At 46.8% G+C, this 21,041-nt stretch overlaps 1 protein-coding gene across 16 annotated transcripts in view; it reads right to left on the bottom strand.

The window, feature by feature from the left end:
- The window catches only part of glyr1 (glyoxylate reductase 1 homolog (Arabidopsis)), a 39,788-nt gene extending 22,004 nt beyond the window's left edge, over positions 1–17,784 (bottom strand). For 4 of the 16 annotated variants that reach the window (XR_016486125.1, XM_090197677.1, XM_090197679.1 and 1 more), the window contains exons 1-8: positions 17,662–17,784; positions 17,031–17,067; positions 16,820–16,899; positions 16,583–16,730; positions 14,405–14,515; positions 13,499–13,594; positions 5,192–5,245; positions 1,860–1,910 (exon numbers count right to left, since the gene is read on the bottom strand). Coding sequence is in view for 15 of the 16 variants with exons in the window: in XM_090197677.1 (XP_090053803.1) it covers positions 1,860–1,910; positions 5,192–5,245; positions 13,499–13,594; positions 14,405–14,515; positions 16,583–16,730; positions 16,820–16,899; positions 17,031–17,067; positions 17,662–17,699 (615 nt within the window). In the remaining variant the exon portion in view is untranslated. The remainder of the gene's footprint in view (positions 1–1,859; positions 1,911–5,191; positions 5,246–13,498; positions 13,595–14,404; positions 14,516–16,582; positions 16,731–16,819; positions 16,900–17,030; positions 17,068–17,661) is intronic. The other 12 variants (XM_090197680.1, XM_090197682.1, XM_090197681.1 and 9 more) reach the window with 6 other exon arrangements.
- Between the last annotated feature and the right edge of the window lie 3,257 nt (positions 17,785–21,041).

Genomic DNA, 21,041 nt, shown 5'->3' with positions numbered 1-21,041 from the left:
CTACATAACATACACCTCCAGCTGTACCTGTACCCCCCTACATAACATACACCTCCAGCTGTACCTGTACCTCTACATAACATACACCTCCAGCTGTACCTCCCTACATAACATACACCTCCAGCTGTACCTGTACATAACATACACCTCCAGCTGTACCCCCCCTACATAACATACACCTCCAGCTGTACCCCCCCTACATAACATACACCTCCAGCTGTACCCCCCTACATAGCATACACCTCCAGCTGTACCCCCCTACATAACATACACCTCCAGCTGTACCCCCCTACATAACATACACCTCCAGCTGTACCCCCCTACATAACATACACCTCCAGCTGTACCCCCCTACATAACATACACCTCCAGCTGTACCCCCCTACATAACATACACCTCCAGCTGTACCCCCCTACATAACATACACCTCCAGCTGTACCCCCCTACATAACATACACCTCCAGCTGTACCTCTACATAACATACACCTCCAGCTGTACCCCTACATAACATACACCTCCAGCTGTACCCCTACATAACATACACCTCCAGCTGTACCCCCCTACATAACACACACCTCCAGCTGTACCCCCCTACATAACATACACCTCCAGCTGTACCTCTACATAACATACACCTCCAGCTGTACCCCTACATAACATACACCTCCAGCTGTACCCCTACATAACATACACCTCCAGCTGTACCCCCCTACATAACACACACCTCCAGCTGTACCCCCCTACATAACATACACCTCCAGCTGTACCCCCCTACATAACATACACCTCCAGCTGTACCCCCCTACATAACATACACCTCCAGCTGTACCTCTACATAACATACACCTCCAGCTGTACCCCTACATAACATACACCTCCAGCTGTACCCCTACATAACATACACCTCCAGCTGTACCCCTCTACGTAACATACACCTCCAGCTGTACTCCCCTACATAACATACACCTCCAGCTGTACCCCCCTACATAACATACACCTCCAGCTGTACCTCTACATAACATACACCTCCAGCTGTACCCCTACATAACATACACCTCCAGCTGTACCCCCCTACATAACACACACCTCCAGCTGTACCCCCCTACATAACATACACCTCCAGCTGTACCCCCCTACATAACATACACCTCCAGCTGTACCCCCCTACATAACATACACCTCCAGCTGTACCTCTACATAACATACACCTCCAGCTGTACCCCTACATAACATACACCTCCAGCTGTACCCCTACATAACATACACCTCCAGCTGTACCCCTCTACGTAACATACACCTCCAGCTGTACCCCCCTACATAACATACACCTCCAGCTGTACCCCCCTACATAACATACACCTCCAGCTGTACCTCTACATAACATACACCTCCAGCTGTACCCCTACATAACATACACCTCCAGCTGTACCTCCTAAGGCGAGCCAAAGTAGACTCAGACAGCAAATAGAGAATGGTACTGAGGGTGAGTGAGTGAAGAGATCAAGCATTAAGACGGTCACAAACGGCACCCTATTCCCTATATAGACGGTCACAAATGGCACCCTATTCCCTATATAGACGGTCACAAATGGCACCCTATTCCCTATATAGACGGTCCCAAACGGCACCCTATTCCCTATATAGACGGTCACAAACGGCACCCTATTCCCTATATAGACGGTCACAAATGGCACCCTATTCCCTATATAGACGGTCACAAATGGCACCCTATTCCCTATATAGTGAACTACTTTTGACCAGAATGACCAGAGGGTTAAAGCAGTGCCTCAATTCGGGGGTGGAAAAGAACCCAGGGCCCTAATTACAGGAGCCGTTTGAGACAGACTGCTTGCTCACCTCCTCAACGATCTTCAGGCGTTTACTGATCGGCTCCATAGACGAGGCAGGCTGAGGAGGGGAGAGAAAAGGTTCAACGGACAGACATTAGTTTACACACAAACAGTGGTGCTAATGCTAACATCCCCCTAAAACCACCAAACTGAATGCTACCCAAAACAGCACTGTGTTCCCTTTATAGTGCACTACTGGTGACCAGGGCCCATATGGGGCTTTGGCCAAACGTAGCCACTCACTCACTGACTGAACAGAGACACTTTTTATTCCTAGTTCTGGTGGGTGTCGTTGAACGGCTAAGCTAATGCTAGCTAGGGTTTGTAGCAGGCTGCTAGGCCTGCTTTGGTAACACAGACGAGGACGGTGTGATTTCACAAATTCAGTTTTCAAGTTGATTCATCCAATTCAAGGAGGAAGTAGAAAACGAGAGGGGGATTTATATTTTAAATATATATATTTTTAAATTGTTTTATACACAGAGTTGCTAACTTTCCACTGAAGCTGTGTTATGGAGCATCTTCTTGAGTTTGTGTAAATTCACTCTGAATCTCCCTCAGACAATTCACATAGTCTGTGTGTGTGTGTGTGTGTGTGTGTGTGTGTGTCTAGAGCGGAGGTGTCAAACCCACTTTCCACAGGGGCCGCATTCAATCTCCCACCAGTTCCGGGGGGCCGCAATGAAAATGTATAAATGATCCTCTGTCAAAATAGTCCTCTATCCATCATGGGAGGAATTTGATGCTTCCTGACAGTCTAGCTTTTATGTCAAATGATTATTAGCAACAAGGACCCAGTCAATAAACTGTATGAATGTAGGTCCATTATCACGTTTCTGTTTGGTTTCAGTCATTGGGAAGTATATTCAGTTTGTTCCGTATGTTTTGACACCCCTGACTAGACGTTGGAGGTTTGTGCTGTACTAGTAGTTTCTGGTGTGTGACTAGATAACTGTCTGTAACATGCAGGGAACACCCGTTACAACTGTAACTACTGGAGTTATCAGACAAACTGTAGCACCACGTGGTCAAACAGTTACACTTTCAGGGCTGTGGCCACTGACATGTGTCCAAAATAAGGCAAGGAATTATGGAACTCAGAGTGCATAGGAGGGGGAGATTCAGAGTGCATAGTGTTGCCTGAGGAGGGGGAGATTCAGAGTGCATTGTGTTGCCTGAGGGGGAGATTCAGAGTGCATAGTGTTGCCCGAGGAGGGGGAGATTCAGAGTGCATAGTGTTGCCTGAGGAGGGGGAGATTCAGAGTGCATAGTGTTGCCTGAGGAGGGGGAGATTCAGAGTGCATAGTGTTGCCCGAGGAGGGGGAGATTCAGAGTGCATAGTGTTGCCCGAGGAGGGGGAGATTCAGAGTGCATAGTGTTGCCTGAGGAGGGGGAGATTCAGAGTGCATAGTGTTGCCCGAGGAGGGGGAGATTCAGAGTGCATAGTGTTGCCTGAGGAGGGGGAGATTCAGAGTGCATAGTGTTGCCTGAGGAGGGGGAGATTCAGAGTGCATAGTGTTGCCCGAGGAGGGGGAGATTCAGAGTGCATAGTGTTGCCCGAGGAGGGGGAGATTCAGAGTGCATAGTGTTGCCTGAGGAGGGGGAGATTCAGAGTGCATAGTGTTGCCTGAGGAGGGGGAGATTCAGAGTGCATAGTGTTGCCTGAGGAGGGGGAGATTCAGAGTGCATAGTGTTGCCTGACGAGGGGGTGATTCAGAGTGCATAGTGTTGCCTGAGGAAGTAGTGAACTATATAGGGAATAGGGTTTTGGATTCTGGTCAAAAGTAGTGCACTATATAGGGAATAGGGTTTTGGATTCTGGTCAAAAGTAGTGCACTATATAGGGAATAGGGTTTTGGATTCTGGTCAAAAGTAGTGCACTATATAGGGAATAGGGTTTTGGATTCTGGTCAAAAGTAGTGCACTATATAGGGAATAGGGTTTTGGATTCTGGTCAAAAGTAGTGAACTATATAGGGAATAGGGTTTTGGATTCTGGTCAAAAGTAGTGCACTATATAGGGAATAGGGTTTTGGATTCTGGTCAAAAGTAGTGCACTATATAGGGAATAGGGTTTTGGATTCTGGTCAAAAGTAGTGCACTATATAGGGAATAGGGTTTTGGATTCTGGTCAAAAGTAGTGAACTATATAGGGAATAGGGTTTTGGATTCTGGTCAAAAGTAGTGCACTATATAGGGAATAGGGTTTTCGATTCTGGTCAAAAGTAGTGCACTATAATGGGAATAGGGTGCCACCTGGGAAGCAGGAAGGATTCAGAGGGAAATCCATGCAAGAGCAGCAGGATAGAGAGAAGGGAGGGAAGGGAGCTCTACAAACAATACATTTCACGTGCTTCCGGACTAAATAAACCATCTAATTGATTTATTTCATTAAACACGGTGCCCTATAGAAGTACCAGTGAAATGTAAAAGGAATCGCCACAGTAGTGTACAGATAAACATTTACATTGAATTAAACTACCTAATAAAACTGAACTACACCACACAGAAATAGGTAGGAGAAGAAAGGGTTAATTAATGATCAATTGAGAAAACAGTTAACAAGCAACCAAAAAAAAAAGGTGTCCAAACTGTCTGCTTCCTGATTCTATACCCTTCTCCTGAAGTGTGCACAAGCACACTCCCCATGGTGGGTTTAAAAAGCACCGGGCCAGCGCCGGCTAAGCACCGGCCCAGGACCAGCGCCGGCTAAGCAGCGGACCAGCGCCGGCTAAGCAGCGGACCAGCGCCGGCTAAGCACAGGACCAGCGCCGGCTAAGCACAGGACCAGCGCCGGCTAAGCACAGGACCAGCGCCGGCTAAGCACAGGACCAGCGCCGGCTAAGCACAGGACCAGCGCCGGCTAAGCACAGGACCAGCGCCGGCTAAGCAGCGGACCAGCGCCGGCTAAGCAGCGGACCAGCGCCGGCTAAGCAGCGGACCAGCGCCGGCTAAGCAGCGGACCAGCGCCGGCTGGACGAAGTCAGTTTCCACCATTCTGAAATCCATGATGGGGAGCGTAAGAGTCTTCAAGAGAAGGATACACAATTGGAACGCAGACTTTATTCCTGTGAAGCTCATACACACTCCTATGTTATTCTCCCACCTAACAGAGTAGGGTGAAGTTGCCCGTAGACGCTGATCTTGGGTCAGATTAGCATGGTGGAGGGAAAGCTGACTCTAGATCTGTACCTAAGGGGAACCTCACCCCCTGAGCCCTTAAAACCCCAACAGTGTGCAGTTACAGGGCAACAGCTGCAAAACCAACCAACCAGCCCCCCCCCCCCCCCAAAACCAAGCAAAAACGTTGAACAAACATTCAGCAAACTTTCCCTCTTACCTTCTCAGTCTGGCTGAGCAGAAAGTGGTGGAAATGGGGATCATCCCGTACTGGCTACAATGGAAGAGAGTTCAACTGTTGAAATGGGAATTATCCTGTACTGGCTACAATGGAAGAGACTTCAGTATTCTCTAAACTGGTAGTACTACTAGTGGTATTCTCTAAACTGGTAGTACTACTAGTGGATTTCTCTAAACCTCTAGCGGTATTCTCTAAACCTCTAGCGGTATTCTCTAAACCTCTAGCGGTATTCTCTAAACCTCTAGCGGTATTCTCTAAACCTCTAGCGGTATTCTCTAAACCTCTAGCGGTATTCTCTAAACCTCTAGCGGTATTCTCTAAACCTCTAGCGGTATTCTCTAAACCTCTAGCGGTATTCTCTAAACCTCTAGCGGTATTCTCTAAACCTCTAGCGGTATTCTCTAAACCTCTAGCGGTATTCTCTAAACCTCTAGCGGTATTCTCTAAACCTCTAGCGGTATTCTCTAAACCTCTAGCGGTATTCTCTAAACCTCTAGCGGTATTCTCTAAACCTCTAGCGGTATTCTCTAAACCTCTAGCGGTATTCTCTAAACCTCTAGCGGTATTCTCTAAACCTCTAGCGGTATTCTCTAAACCTCTGGTCCCCCAGTACCCCCAACCCTGGTCCCCCAGTACCCCCAACCCTGGTCCCCCAGTACCCCCAACCCTGGTCCCCCAGTACCACCAACCCTGGTCCCTCAGTACCACCAACCCTGGTCCTCCAGTACCATCAACCCTGGTCCTCCAGTACCACCAACCCTGGTCCTCCAGTACCACCAACAGCCCAACCCTGGTCCTCCAGTACCCCAACAGAACACATTGTTATTGTAACCCTGGACATGCACACCTGACTCAACTGGTCAACTAAACATCAAGTCTTCAATAAGTTGAATGAGGTGTGTTTGTCCAGGGATACAACTAAACTGTACTGTTGCGGTACTGGAGGACCAGGGTTGGAAAAGACAGCTCTAACCTCCCACCAGTAACCCATATTCTCTAACCTCCCACCACTACCCGTATTCTCTAACCTCCCACCAGTAACCCGTATCCTCTAACCTCCAACCACTACCCGTAGCCTCTAACCTCCCACCAGTAACCCGTATCCTCTAACCTCCCACCACTAACCCGTATCCTCTAACCTTCCACCACTACCCGTATCCTCTAACCTCCCACCACTACCCGTACTCTCTAACCTCCCACCACTACCCGTATCCTCTAACCTCCCACCACTACCCGTATCCTCTAACCTCCCACCACTACCCGTATCCTCTAACCTCCCACCACTACCCGTATCCTCTAACCTCACACCACTACCCGTATCCTCTAACCTCCCACCACTACCCGTATCCTCTAACCTCCCACCACTACCCGTATCCTCTAACCTCCCACCACTACCCGTATCCTCTAACCTCCCACCAGTAACCGGTATCCTCTAACCTCCCACCAGTAACCGGTATCCTCTAACCTCCCACCAGTAACCGGTATCCTCTAACCTCCCACCAGTAACCGGTATCCTCTAACCTCCCACCAGTAACCGGTATCCTCTAACCTCCCACCAGTAACCGGTATCCTCTAACCTCCCACCAGTAACCGGTATCCTCTAACCTCCCACCAGTAACCGGTATCCTCTAACCTCCCACCAGTAACCGGTATCCTCTAACCTCCCACCAGTAACCGGTATCCTCTAACCTCCCACCAGTAACCGGTATCCTCTAACCTCCCACCAGTAACCGGTATCCTCTAACCTCCCACCAGTAACCGGTATCCTCTAACCTCCCACCAGTAACCGGTATCCTCTAACCTCCCACCAGTAACCCGTACTCTCTAACCTCCCACCAGTAACCCGTACTCTCTAACCTCCCACCAGTAACCGGTACCCTCTAACCTCCCACCAGTAACCCATATTCAACTAACCTCCCACCACTACCGGTATCCTCTAACCTCCCACCAGTAACCGGTATCCTCTAACCTCCCCCACTACCCCTATTCAACTAACCTCCCACCACTACCCGTATCCTCTAACCTCCCGCCAGTAACCGGTATCCTCTAACCTCCCACCAGTAACCGGTATCCTCTAACCTCCCACCACTACCCGGTATCCTCTAACCTCCCACCACTACCCGGTATCCTCTAACCTCCCACCACTACCCGGTATCCTCTAACCTCCCCCACTACCCCTATTCAACTAACCTCCCACCACTACCCGGTATCCTCTAACCTCCCACCACTACCCGTATCCTCTAACCTCCCACCAGTAACCAGTATCCTCTAACCTCCCACCACTACCCGGTATCCTCTAACCTCCCACCACTACCCGGTATCCTCTAACCTCCCACCACTACCCGGTATCCTCTAACCTCCCACCACTACCCGGTATCCTCTAACCTCCCACCACTACCCGGTATCCTCTAACCTCCCACCACTACCCGGTATCCTCTAACCTCCCACCACTACCCGGTATCCTCTAACCTCCCCCACTACCCGTATTCAACTAACCTCCCACCACTACCCGTATCCTCTAACCTCCCACCAGTAACCGGTATCCTCTAACCTCCCACCACTACCCGGTATCCTCTAACCTCCCACCACTACCCGGTATCCTCTAACCTCCCACCACTACCCGGTATCCTCTAACCTCCCACCACTACCCGGTATCCTCTAACCTCCCACCACTACCGGGTATCCTCTAACCTCCCACCACTACCCGTATCCTCTAACCTCCCACCAGTAACCAGTATCCTCTAACCTCCCACCACTAACCGTATCCTCTAACCTCCCACCACTACCCGTATCCTCTAACCTCCCACCACTACCCGTATCCTCTAACCTCCCACCACTACCCGTATCCTCTAACCTCCCACCACTACCCGTATCCTCTAACCTCCCACCACTACCCGTATCCTCTAACCTCCCACCACTACCCGTATCCTCTAACCTCCCACCACTACCCGTATCCTCTAACCTCCCACCACTACCCGTATCCTCTAACCTCCCACCACTACCCGTATCCTCTAACCTCCCACCACTACCCGTATCCTCTAACCTCCCACCACTACCCGTATCCTCTAACCTCCCACCACTACCCGTATCCTCTAACCTCCCACCACTACCCGTATCCTCTAACCTCCCACCACTACCCGTACTCTCTAACCTCCCACCAGTAACCTGTATTCTCTAACCTCCCACCAGTAACCGGTATCCTCTAAACTCCCACCAGTAACCGGTATCCTCTAACCTCCCACCAGTAACCGGTATCCTCTAACCTCCCACCAGTAACCGGTATCCTCTAACCTCCCACCAGTAACCGGTATCCTCTAACCTCCCACCAGTAACCGGTATCCTCTAACCTCCCACCAGTAACCGGTATTCTCTAACCTCCCACCACTACCCGTATTCTCTAACCTCCCACCACTACCCGTATTCTCTAACCTCCCACCACTACCCGTATTCTCTAACCTCCCACCACTACCCGGTATCCTCTAACCTCCCACCACTACCCGTATCCTCTAACCTCCCATCACTACCCGTATCCTCTAACCTCCCCCCACTACCCGTATCCTCTAACCTCCCATCACTACCCGTATTCTCTAACCTCCCACCACTACCCGTATTCTCTAACCTCCCACCACTACCCGGTATCCTCTAACCTCCCACCACTACCCGGTATCCTCTAACCTCCCACCACTACCCGTATCCTCTAACCTCCCACCAGTAACCAGTATCCTCTAACCTCCCACCACTACCCGTATCCTCTAACCTCCCACCACTACCCGTATCCTCTAACCTCCCACCACTACCCGTATCCTCTAACCTCCCACCACTACCCGTATCCTCTAACCTCCCACCACTACCCGTATCCTCTAACCTCCCACCACTACCCGTATCCTCTAACCTCCCACCACTACCCGTATCCTCTAACCTCCCACCACTACCCGTATCCTCTAACCTCCCACCACTACCCGTATCCTCTAACCTCCCACCACTACCCGTATCCTCTAACCTCCCACCACTACCCGTATCCTCTAACCTCCCACCACTACCCGTATCCTCTAACCTCCCACCACTACCCGTATCCTCTAACCTCCCACCACTACCCGTACTCTCTAACCTCCCACCAGTAACCTGTATTCTCTAACCTCCCACCAGTAACCGGTATCCTCTAAACTCCCACCAGTAACCGGTATCCTCTAACCTCCCACCAGTAACCGGTATCCTCTAACCTCCCACCAGTAACCGGTATCCTCTAACCTCCCACCAGTAACCGGTATCCTCTAACCTCCCACCAGTAACCGGTATCCTCTAACCTCCCACCAGTAACCGGTATTCTCTAACCTCCCACCACTACCCGTATTCTCTAACCTCCCACCACTACCCGTATTCTCTAACCTCCCACCACTACCCGTATCCTCTAACCTCCCACCACTACCCGTATCCTCTAACCTCCCACCACTACCCGTATCCTCTAACCTCCCACCACTACCCGTATCCTCTAACCTCCCACCACTACCCGTATTCTCTAACATGCAACAATTTCAAAGATTTTACTGAGTTATAGTTCATAAGGAAATCAGTCAATTTAAATAAATAAATTAATTAGGCCCTAATCTATGGATTCCACATGACTGGGAATACAGATATACATCTATTGGTTACAGATACCTTAATAATAAAAAAAAAGCAGGGGTGTGGATCAGAAAACCAGTCAGTATCTGGTCTGACCAACATTTTCCTGAAACACGAGGTGATGGCGGCAGATGAATGGCAGGACAACGTCACGGTATGTCTGTGCATTCGAATTGCCATCGATAAAATTGCGTCCGTTGTCCATAGCCTATGGCTGCCCATCCCACCATGGGGCACCGTGCACAACGCTGACATCAGCAAACCACTCGCCCACACGACGCCATACACGTGGGTCTGCAGTTGTGAGGCGGGTTGGACGTACAGCCAAATTCTCTATGGTCGAGAAATTAACATTTAATTATCTGGCAACAGCTCTGGTGGACATTCCTGCAGTCAGCATGCCATTTGCATGCTCCTTCAAAACGGAGACATCTGTGGCATTGTGTTATGTGACAAAACTGCACATTTTAGAGTGGCCTTTTATTGTCCCCAGCACAAGGTGCACCTGTGTAATAATCATGCTGTGTAATCAGCTTCTTGATAAATACACACAAAAGTATGTGGACACCCCTTCAAATGAGTGGAGTCGGCTAGCAGGTGTCTAAAAATCGAGCACACAGCCATGCAATCTCCATAGGATAACATTGGCAGTAGAATGGCCTTACTGAAGAGCTCAGTCACTTTCAATGTGGCACCGTCATAGGATGCCACCTTTCCAACAAGCCAATTTGTCATATTTCTGACCTGCTAGAGTTGCCCTGGACAACTGTAAATGCTGTTATTGTGAAGTGGAAATGTCTAGGAGCATCAAAGGCTCAGCTGCGAACTGGTAGGCCACACAAGCTCACAGAGGGGGGCTGCCGAGCGCTGAGAAATAAGCTTTTTGTGCGAATGGAACATTTCTGGCATCTTTTATTTCAGCTCATGAAACATGGGACCAACACTTTACATGTTGAGTTTAGATTTTTGCTCCATGTAGTAGCAGTAGTAGTAGTAGCAGCAGTAGTAATAGCAGCAGTAGTAGTAGTAGCTGTAGTAGTAGTAGTAGCTATAGTAGTAGTAGCAGTAGTAGCTATAGTAGTAGTAGTAGTAGCAGCAGTAGTAATAGCAGCAGTAGTAATAGCAGCAGTAGTAATAGCAGCAGTAGTAGCTATAGTAGTAGTAGCAGCAGCAGTAGTAGCAGCAGCAGTAGTAGTAGTAGTAGTAGCTTTAGTAGTAGTAGCAGTAGTAGTAGTAGCTATAGTAGTAGTAGCAGCAGCAGTAGTAGCAGCAGCAGTAGTAGCAGCAGTAGTAGTAGTAGTAGCTTTAGTAGTAGTAGCAGTAGTAGTAGCTATAGTAGTAGTAGTAGTAGCTATAGTAGTAGTAGTAGCTATAGTAGTAGTAGCTATAGTAGTAGTAGCTATAGTAGTAGTAGCTATAGTAGTAGTAGCTATAGTAGTAGTAGCTATAGTAGTAGCAGCTATAGTAGTAGTAGTAGTAGTAGTAGTAGTAGCTATAGTAGTAGTAGCAGTAGCTATAGTAATAGTAGTAGTAGCTATAGTAGTAGTAGTAGTAGTAGTAATAGTAGCTATAGTAGTAGTAGCTATAGTAATAGTAGCAGTAGTAGCAGCAGTAGTAGTAGTAGCAGTAGTAGTAGTAGTAGTAGCTATAGTAGTAGTAGCAGTAGCTATAGTAATAGTAGTAGTAGCTATAGTAGTAGTAGTAGTAATAGTAGCTATAGTAGTAGTAGCTATAGTAATAGTAGTAGTAGCAGTAGTAGTAGTAGTAGTTGTAGTAGCAGTAGTAGTTGTAGTAGTAGTAGTAGTTGTAGTAGCAGTAGTAGTAGCAGTAGTAGTAGCAGTAGTAGTAGTTGTAGTAGCAGCAGTAGCAGCAGTAGTAGTAGTAGTTGTAGTAGCAGTAGTAGTAGTAGTAGTTGTAGTAGTAGTAGTTGTAGTAGCAGTAGTAGTAGCAGTAGTAGTAGCAGTAGTAGTAGTAGTAGCTATAGTAGTAGTAGCTATAGAAATAGTAGTAGTAGCAGTAGTAGTAGTAGTAGCTATAGTAGTAGTAGCAGTAGCTATAGTAATAGTAGCTATAGTAGTAGTAGTAGTTGTAGTAGTAGTAGTTGTAGTAGCAGTAGTTGTAGTAGCAGTTGTAGTAGTAGTAGTTGTAGTAGCAGTTGTAGTAGTAGCAGTTGTAGTAGTAGTAGTAGTAGCAGTAGTTGTAGTAGTAGTAGTTGTAGTAGCAGTAGTTGTAGTAGCAGTTGTAGTAGTAGTAGCAGTAGTTGTAGTAGCAGTTGTTGTAGTAGTAGTTGTAGTAGCAATAGTAGTAGCAGCAGCAGTAGTAGTAGTATTAGTAGTAGTAGCAGCAGTAGTAGTAGTATTAGTAGTAGTAGCAGCAGTAGTAGTAGTAGTAGTAGTAGTAGCAGTATTAGTAGTAGTAGCAGCAGTAGTAGTAGTAGTAGTAGCAGCAGTAGTAGTAGTAGTAGTAGCAGCATTAGTAGTAGTAGTTGTAGTAGTAGTAGCAGTATTTGCTAAACTAGTAGTATTCTCTCAAGAGACTCCCTGGCCTGATTGAGGTTGCATCATATTCCCTAGGCTATATAGTGCACTTCTTTTAACATGAGTCCTATGGGCCCTGGTCAATAGTAATACCCTATACAGGAATTAGGCTGGCATTTGGGACATCCATAGAGGTACTGCTCCAGGAATACATTCTACACAGTTCTACGCTGCACAGAGGATCAGATATTGTTGGATGCCTGGTAACGTGTTTCAACATGACAGGGACCAGACTACACTGAGCCTCGGCGATGTGACGTTGCCACGAGCAGCAGGATGAACCGCAGGTCTTACAGACGAGAATATCAGAGAAGTTTAGCGTCACGATTCATAGTCAGTCGTTGCTGAAGTCCATCTGATACTGTTAACTTCGTCACTGACTGACTCCCTGCTCTAATATGGTGTAAGAATCTATTATAATCATATGTGGAATTTTTGTTTCTGGATGGAGCAAATGTTTCTGTACAGCAAAAGCTACAAAAAAAAAAATGACTTGTTCCCGTTTTCTTTAAAATGCTTGATATTTTTTTAAGCAGAAATGTTTACTTAAAAATCTGAAAAATCAAGTATTTAGCTCCAATATGAAACTCTAGCTTTTCTTCTGCCACGTTAGAATGACTGGGATTACAAAGCATGACGCCTCATCGCGTTGTTTCCTTCTGACTAGTCATGTTGAAGAGGAACTCCCACTCAGCATCTCTCTACCACAGTGGTCACCAACCCCTGGTCCTGGATGAGTAACCAGAGGGTGCAGGCTTTTGTTCCAGCTCAGCACTAAAACTGGATTAGAAAGGTCCCATTTGTATGTGCTTTTAAGCAAATCCGGGTAAACATCAAGTCAAACCCCTTTACTGGGGGGGGGGGGGTTACCCCAACACAGACTAAGTCTAGTCCTGGACTAAAAATATTTCCTCTTGAGTTAGGATTAGGATAAAGCACATACAGATCTCAGCTAACCAAGCTAATCAGACCTTAGTGCTGGGCTGGGACAAAACCCTGCATCCTCTACCTCCCCAGGTCCAGTGGTCGGTCAGTAACCCCTGCGTTCTGTAGCGTGCGAAGGCAAAGGGAGTGGAAGAGAAGGGGGAAGTTAAGGCAGGCGGGCTGTGAGACGGGTTCCACCTACACTGCTCTCCCATTTGAATCCTGAGACGGGTCCAGTAGTTCCCAGGCCCCCTAGTCGCTCAACACTGGACGGCTCTGGGTCAGAGTCAGTTAGGTCCTTCGGGGAGAGAGACACACATTACCCTGGTAGTCACTTTAAAGACGACAGACACTACATGCCTAATACTGGGGAGTGGGGTGGATCAGATTGACTCTACTCCCTGGTAGTTCATCTATGGAAGCAACGATAGATGTGCAGTGTAAGGCTGGTCTTCAGGGAGACATTACCCTGGTAGTTCACTCAGTCACACTGTAGACTAGATCACCTTTACCTCTAGACAGGTGTGACGTTGACTACAGTCACTGTGTTGATTCTAGATAAACTAGAACTGCTCTATGATAATGTGGAGTGTCAGGTCTGTCAGGGAGATCCATTACCCCTGGAGTCACTTTAAAGACTAGATACACTATGATAATGTGGAGTGGGGTGTCAGGTCTGTCAGGTAGATACACTGTGATAATGTGGGGTGTCAGGTCTGTCAGGTAGAGACCCCTGGAGTCACTTTAAAGACTAGATACACTATGAGAGAGAATGTGGGTTCACAGTCAGACTGGAGAACCCACTAGGGCTGATCAGAGAGCCTATATCTAGTGAGATGTCTGATGTATTTACCTGGCTGTGGGTACACAGTCACCCTGTAGAGATAGACTGGAGAACCTACTAGGGATGTATATCAGTGAGATCTTCAGTGGTCTCTGTGTGAGTTCATGCCAATCTGAGGATGCTGAAAGGGGAGTGGGACCAACACCTAGCTGTAACCTGATACCACAGCAGGTGTTGGACAATTGGCCCTTTTTAAATTATATCAGCTTCTGTATGTCTGAGGGTCCACCACACTAGGTGCACTTCTGAGTGTCCACTACTAACCTTCTCAGAGGGGTCTTTCAGGGCACTGAGGTCTTCGTCATCTTCCTCTAGGATCTTCAGAGGTTTAGCTGGTGTCTTCTTTCCTTTAGAGTCTCCTTTCCCCTCAGAGCTCTGTGGGAATAACAGAGCCATACATTAACCCCTTTCCCCTCAGAGCCATACATTAACCCTTTCCACCTCAGAGCTCTGTGGGAATAACAGAGCCATACATTAACCCTTTCCCCTCAGAGCTCTGTGGGAATAACAGAGCCATACATTAACCCCATTTCCCCTCAGAGCCATACATTAACCCTTTCCCCTCAGAGCTCTGTGGGAATAACAGAGCCATACATTAACCCTTTCCCCTCAGAGCTCTGTGGGAATAACAGAGCCATACATTAACCCTCTCCCCTCAGAGCCATACATTAACCCTTTCCCCTCAGAGCCATACATTAACCCTTTCCCCTCAGAGCCATACATTAACCCTTTCCCCTCAGAGCCATTCATTAACCCTTTCCCCTCAGAGCTCTGTGGGAATAACAGAGCCATACATTAACCCTCTCCCCTCAGAGCTCTGTGGGAATAACAGAGCCATACATTAACCTTCTCCCCTCAGAGCCATACATTAACCCTTTCCCCTCAGAGCTCTGTGGGAATAACAGAGCCATACATTAACCCTTTCCCCTCAGAGCTCTGTGGGAATAACAGAGCCATACATTAACCCTCTCCCCTCAGAGCCATACATTAACCCTTTCCCCTCAGAGCTCTGTGGGAATAACAGAGCCATACATTAACCCCTTTCCCCTCAGAGCTCTGTGGGAATAACAGAGCCATACATTAACCCCTTTCCCCTCAGAGCTCTGTGGGAATAACAGAGCCATACATTAACCCCTTTCCCCTCAGAGCTCTGTGGGAATAACAGAGCCATACATTAACCCCTTTCCCCTCAGAGCTCTGTGGGAATAACAGAGCCATACATTAACCCCTTTCCCCTCAGAGCTCTGTGGGAATAACAGAGCCATACATTAACCCCCTTCCCCTCAGAGCTATGTGGGAATAACAGAGCCATACATTAACCCTTTCACTCCAACCCCAGTTGTAACAAACCTGGTTCAGTTTATCAACCAGCTAATTATTAGAATCAGATGTGCTAGATTAGGATTGGAGTGAAAGCCTACAGGGGGGTAGCTCTCCAGGAACAAGGTTTGAGTTAAAACCTACAGGAGGGTAGCTCTCCAGGAACAAGGTTGGAGTTACAACCTACAGGAGGGTAGCTCTCCAGGAACAGGGTTGGATTGTAAACCTACAGGAGGGTGGCTCTCCAGGAACAAGGTTGGAGTTACAACCTACAGGAGGGTAGCTCTCCAGGAACAGGGTTGGAAAGCCCTGGTCTAACTAATCTATGAATGTATAGACAAGGCAGGTGGGTCTCCCTACTTCTCCACTTCAGTATTACAGTGACATAGTCCAACTGTTGTTGAACTCATTTAGATGAACAGTTAAGAGTGTTGACCCGAGGTACATTTTTTGGTGGTTGGACAAATCCCATCTGTTTGGTGGCAATGTGACAGACATCACATCGCTTGCTTAGCCATACCACTTCCTCCAGCTTCCACCGAGACTAGAACCCATACCACTTCCTCCAGCTTACACCGAGACTAGAACCCATACCACTTCCTCCAGCTTCCACCGAGACTAGAACCCATACCACTTCCTCCAGCTTCCACCGAGACTAGAACCCATACCACTTCCTCCAGCTTCCACCGAGACGAGAACCCTGGTCTGCCTCAAAAACTCATGTAACCACCTAGAGACATTTCACGCTGAGGGAGGGAGGTTACGGAAAGCGGCAGGTAGCCTAGCGGTTAAGAGCGTTGGGCCAGTAACAAAAAGGTCACTGGTTCGAATCCCAGAGCCTACTAGGTGAAAAAGAACTGTCAATGTGCCCTTGAGCAAGGCACTTAACCCTAGTTGCTCTGGATAAGAGTGTCTGCTAAATGACTAAAGTGTGTCTGGGTTATCCAGGTGACATCACCTGTTGACTACAACATTATACCCTCCTCACCTGTTCTTTACCCGTGGCTTTTGGACTAACAGTCATGTTCACTAGGTATGAAACGGAAGAAAACGGTCTAGAAATGACTTTTCTGGCTCCTTTCTGCCTGTCTGGGGGGGGGGGGGGGGGTACAACTACCTCACCTGTTCTTTCCCCCCCTGTTTCTCTTTCTTCTTCAGGAAGTCTTCCACTGCATCCACGGCCTGTTGGAAACGTTTGCCCTTGTTGATCTTGATCATCTCCTCTTTGTGGGGGTGGTATGGCTTCAGCTGCTCCACCTTTATCCAGGCACTGCACACACACACACAACTGGATAAGTGATGGAAGCAAGCTAGATATGGATATTAGCGATAAGTGATGTAGTAGGTTTGTTTACTTACTGGTCTTCAGTTCCAAAGAATTTGACAAAATGGCATTTTTTCCCTCTTGGCTTTTTCAGGTCCTTTGGAGGACTGACGACCTGGAAAGACAAAGAAAGTTAATCACAATATCACTTACGTGTAGCTAGTCAGTTCAGCATACAATACCATTCTTTAGTCAAAACGACCAATGATGTTCAGATGTCGCTAGCTTGAATTCGACAGATCTTACCTTGCCTGGCCACGGAGGATAGCGCCCGAGCTTTCCCCTAAAACAAAAACATTGCCATTTGATTGATGAATAAACGTTGCATTATCAAGATAACGTTTAGATTTTCAGAATATAATAATATTCCACGACCCCTTGCATTCGTCGTCGCAGTAAACATTGGCTTCGAACAAGATGTCCCGGGTGGCACAGTCCCCAGATTAATATCTAGTTAGCTAGCTCAACTGGCTAATTTAAGAATGATGTTGTCTCTCAAACATCACAGTACACACTTTTCAGATGTCATCAGTAAACATGTAGAGATAGCTAAACTAACCAGTGTATAAATATAGCTAGAATATGGATTGAGCAATATTTACATACAGTTGCGTCCGGTTTCACTTCTCTGGGTGCGGCAAAGCTAAGTAGTTTACTGGCTAGCTAATGGCTATGCTGACTCGGGCTAAACAGGCAGTAACGTATTTGTTTTGAGGTCGATCGACAACTACCGTTAGTAAACGAATATTTTGTCACATCTACCTGATCAAATGTAACTAAAAAGCGCGATTTGAGTTGACCCGACACGGATTCAATGTAAACGATGAAATTCGAATGGAATAAAACGATTAAAGTAAGTTAGAAATGCATATCTCACCAAACTAGGTCCCCGATTCTCAGATGCACCGTCGCCATCTTAGAACTTTACTGAAACGTCGCACTGAACACCGCGAAAGAACACACCCACCAGAAAACACATGCGTCACCCCAAACCACAGAGTTTCTACGTCCAGAGGTACAGCATCGCGAGACTTCCGGGAACGCGAACGAAAAAGAACAAACATACCAGGAGTGGGTTTGGGGTATAACAAGTCAATGAGAGAAGTGGAAAATTCGTCCTTAGTTGTTAATGTTCTCAAAATCTAAAGGTACAACCTAGATTGGAGCCGACTTCTTCAGTAGTTGAACATGATATTACTCCAACCTCGTGAAAGGGACAAACTGACACGTTTTCATTTTTCTGAAAAACGACTTTTTATCGAAGGAGTTCCTTTGACTGCATGCACATGCGCAGTTCGGCGCAAGACGAACGCTATTCCCGATGACGTGTTTCTACGCATGAGCTTTGCTAGCCAACGTTGCCATGACATCGCCTAAACGCGTGATCTGGGATTTCACTTTTAGCCCATCTTCATACTGTCTGCCCAAATCCCGTAGTTACCACATACACAAAATCCAAATTAACTACATCATCTTTATTTTTTATTTCCCATTTATTTAACCAGGTTGAGAACAAGTTCTCATTTACAACTGCGACCTGGCCAAGATAAAGCAAAGCAGTGTGACAAAAACAACAACACAGTTACACATAAACAAACATACAGTCAATAATACAACAGAAAATTCTATGTACAGTGTATGCAAATGTAGAAGAGTAGGGAGGTGAGGCAATAAATAGGGCAAAGGGGCGAAATAATTACAATTTAGCACTAACTCTGGAGTGATAGATGTGCAGATGATGATGTGCAAGTAGAGATACTGGGGGGCAAAAGAGCAAGAGGGTAAGTAACAATATGGGGATGAGGTAGTTGGGTGTGCTGTTTACAGATTGGCTGTGTACGGGTACAGTGATCGGTAAGCTGCTCTGACAGCTGATGCTTAAAGTTAGAGAGGGAGATATAAGACTCCAGCTTCAGTGATTTTCGCAATTCGTTCCAGTCATTGGCAGCAGAGAACTTGAAGGAAAGGCGGCCAAAGGAAGTGTTGGCTTTGGGGATGACCAGTGAAATATACCTTCTGGAGCGTGTGCTACGGGTGGGTGTTGCTGTGGTGACCAGTGAGCTGAGATAAGGCGGGGCTTTACCTAGCAAAGACTTATAGATGACCTGGAGCCTGTGGGTTTGGCGACGAATATGTAGTGAGGGCCAGCCAACTAGAGAGCATACAGGTCACAGCGGTGGGTAGTGTATGGGGCTTTGGTGACCAAATGGATGACACTGTGATAGACTACATCCAGTTTGCTGAGTAGAGTGTTGGAGGCTATTTTGTAAATTACATCGCCGAAGTCGAGGATTGGTAGGATGGTCAGTTTTATGAGGGTATGTTTGGCAGCATGAGTGAAGGATGCTTTGTTTGCGAAATAGGAAGCCGACTCTAGATTTAATTTTGGATTGGAGATGCTTAATGTGAGTCTGGAAGGAGAGTTTACAGTGTAACCAGACACCTAGGTATTTGTAGTTGTCCACATAGAACCGTCCAGAGTAGTGATGCTAGTCGTGCAGGCGGGCGGGTACGGGCAGCAATCGGTTGAAGAGCATTCACTTAGTTTTATTAGCAGGTCATGGTTAGGCATACGGTTAGTAGAGCAGTGTGGTTAAGATTATATTAAAAAATTTAAGACAATAAATAGTAGAAATAGGAGGTGAGATGAAGGTCATATTCACAGACCCAGACAACCCCTTCTATCTGTAGGCCTATACAACGATACATCTGTTTCTAGAAGTCTTTATGAAGGATAGGTGTGTCTGATTGCTGTGTAACATGTTGCCACCAATTACCTCACCTCACAATAGGGCCTACAATACAGTGAGTTTCTCTCTTTACTGTAAACCCTCACCTCCCAATAGGGCCTACAATACAGTGAGTTTCTCTCTTTACCGTAAACCCTCACCTCCCAATAGGGCCTACAATACAGTGAGTTTCTCTCTTTACTGTAAACCCTCACCTCACAATAGGGCCTACAATACAGTGAGTTTCTCTCTTTACTGTAAACCCTCACCTCACAATAGGGCATACAATACAGTGAGTTTCTCTCTTTACCGTAAACCCTCACCTCACAATAGGGCCTACAATACAGTGAGTTTCTCTCTTTACTGTAAACCCTCACCTCACAATAGGGCATACAATACAGTGAGTTTCTCTCTTTATCGTAAACCCTCACCTCACAATAGGGCCTACAATAAGGTGTTATAAAGACAGACACAGTTGTTCACATTTGACTGTAAATCACCTGTGTTACAAACAGCCCACGTTTTACTAATCTAGTTCAACCAAAACAATGCTCATTACATCATTATCCTAATGAGTGTTTTATTAAAATCAGACACCTTCCAAACTCCTTTGTTTCCCCCGAATGACATCTGACCACGGAACATTTGGCATGTTCCGGAATAGAAGCCCGGAACAAGAGGAATATCTCATTCAAGGGTTTTAATTCCCCCGAATGACATCTGACCACGGAACATTTGGCATGTTCCGGAATAGAAGCCCGGAACAAGAGGAATATCTCATCCAAGGGTTTTAATTCCCCCGAATGACATCTGACCACGGAACATTTGGCATGTTCCGGAATAGAAGCCCGGAACAAGAGGAATATCTCATTCAAGGGTTTTAATTCCCCCGAATGACATCTGACCACGGAACATTTGGCATGTTCCGGAATAGAAGCCCGGAACAAGAGGAATATCTCATTCAAGGGGTTTAATTCATAAAAGCAGATTGAAAATAGAAATCCTCATAGTGGTGAAATCATTTCCTCACAACATTATCCTGACAATGCAATAAACACAGACTCTGAATTTAAATCAGATGACATAAGGTATTTCTGGATAAGACATCTCTTAGGTCTGAGTTTGCGTCACAAATGACACCCTATTCCATGTATATAGTGCACTACTTTAGACAAGGGGCCATAAGGAGCTGGTCTGAAGTAGTGTGTTAAGTAGGGGGGTGGGTTGCCATTTGAGAGGCACCCATTTTTAACAAATTGGTGAATTGTGTTTCTTACATAACACAAGATTACATCATCTGTCTAGACCGGATTTAGTCATTGCATCAAAATCCCAGGATTAATTGTTCTAATTATATTTGTTGTGTATTTCCTATCATAAGCCCCATCGGGACGGTCTGTCCAGTCCACTGTGTCCGAGGTGTTATCCCAAATGGCACCCTATCCCCTTTTGAACAGCCCTATTGGCTCTGGTTAAATGAAGGTTTCACAGTACCTTTATGCTGTTACTGCTAACATGACCCCTTATT

This window comes from Oncorhynchus mykiss, chromosome 13 (genome assembly GCF_057628025.1).
Source record: "Oncorhynchus mykiss isolate SJ-2025 chromosome 13, ASM5762802v1, whole genome shotgun sequence".
NCBI classification, from domain to species: Eukaryota; Metazoa; Chordata; class Actinopteri; order Salmoniformes; family Salmonidae; genus Oncorhynchus; species Oncorhynchus mykiss.
Note: the sequence above shows the minus strand (reverse complement) of the source record. Positions and strands in the feature narration are given on the sequence as shown.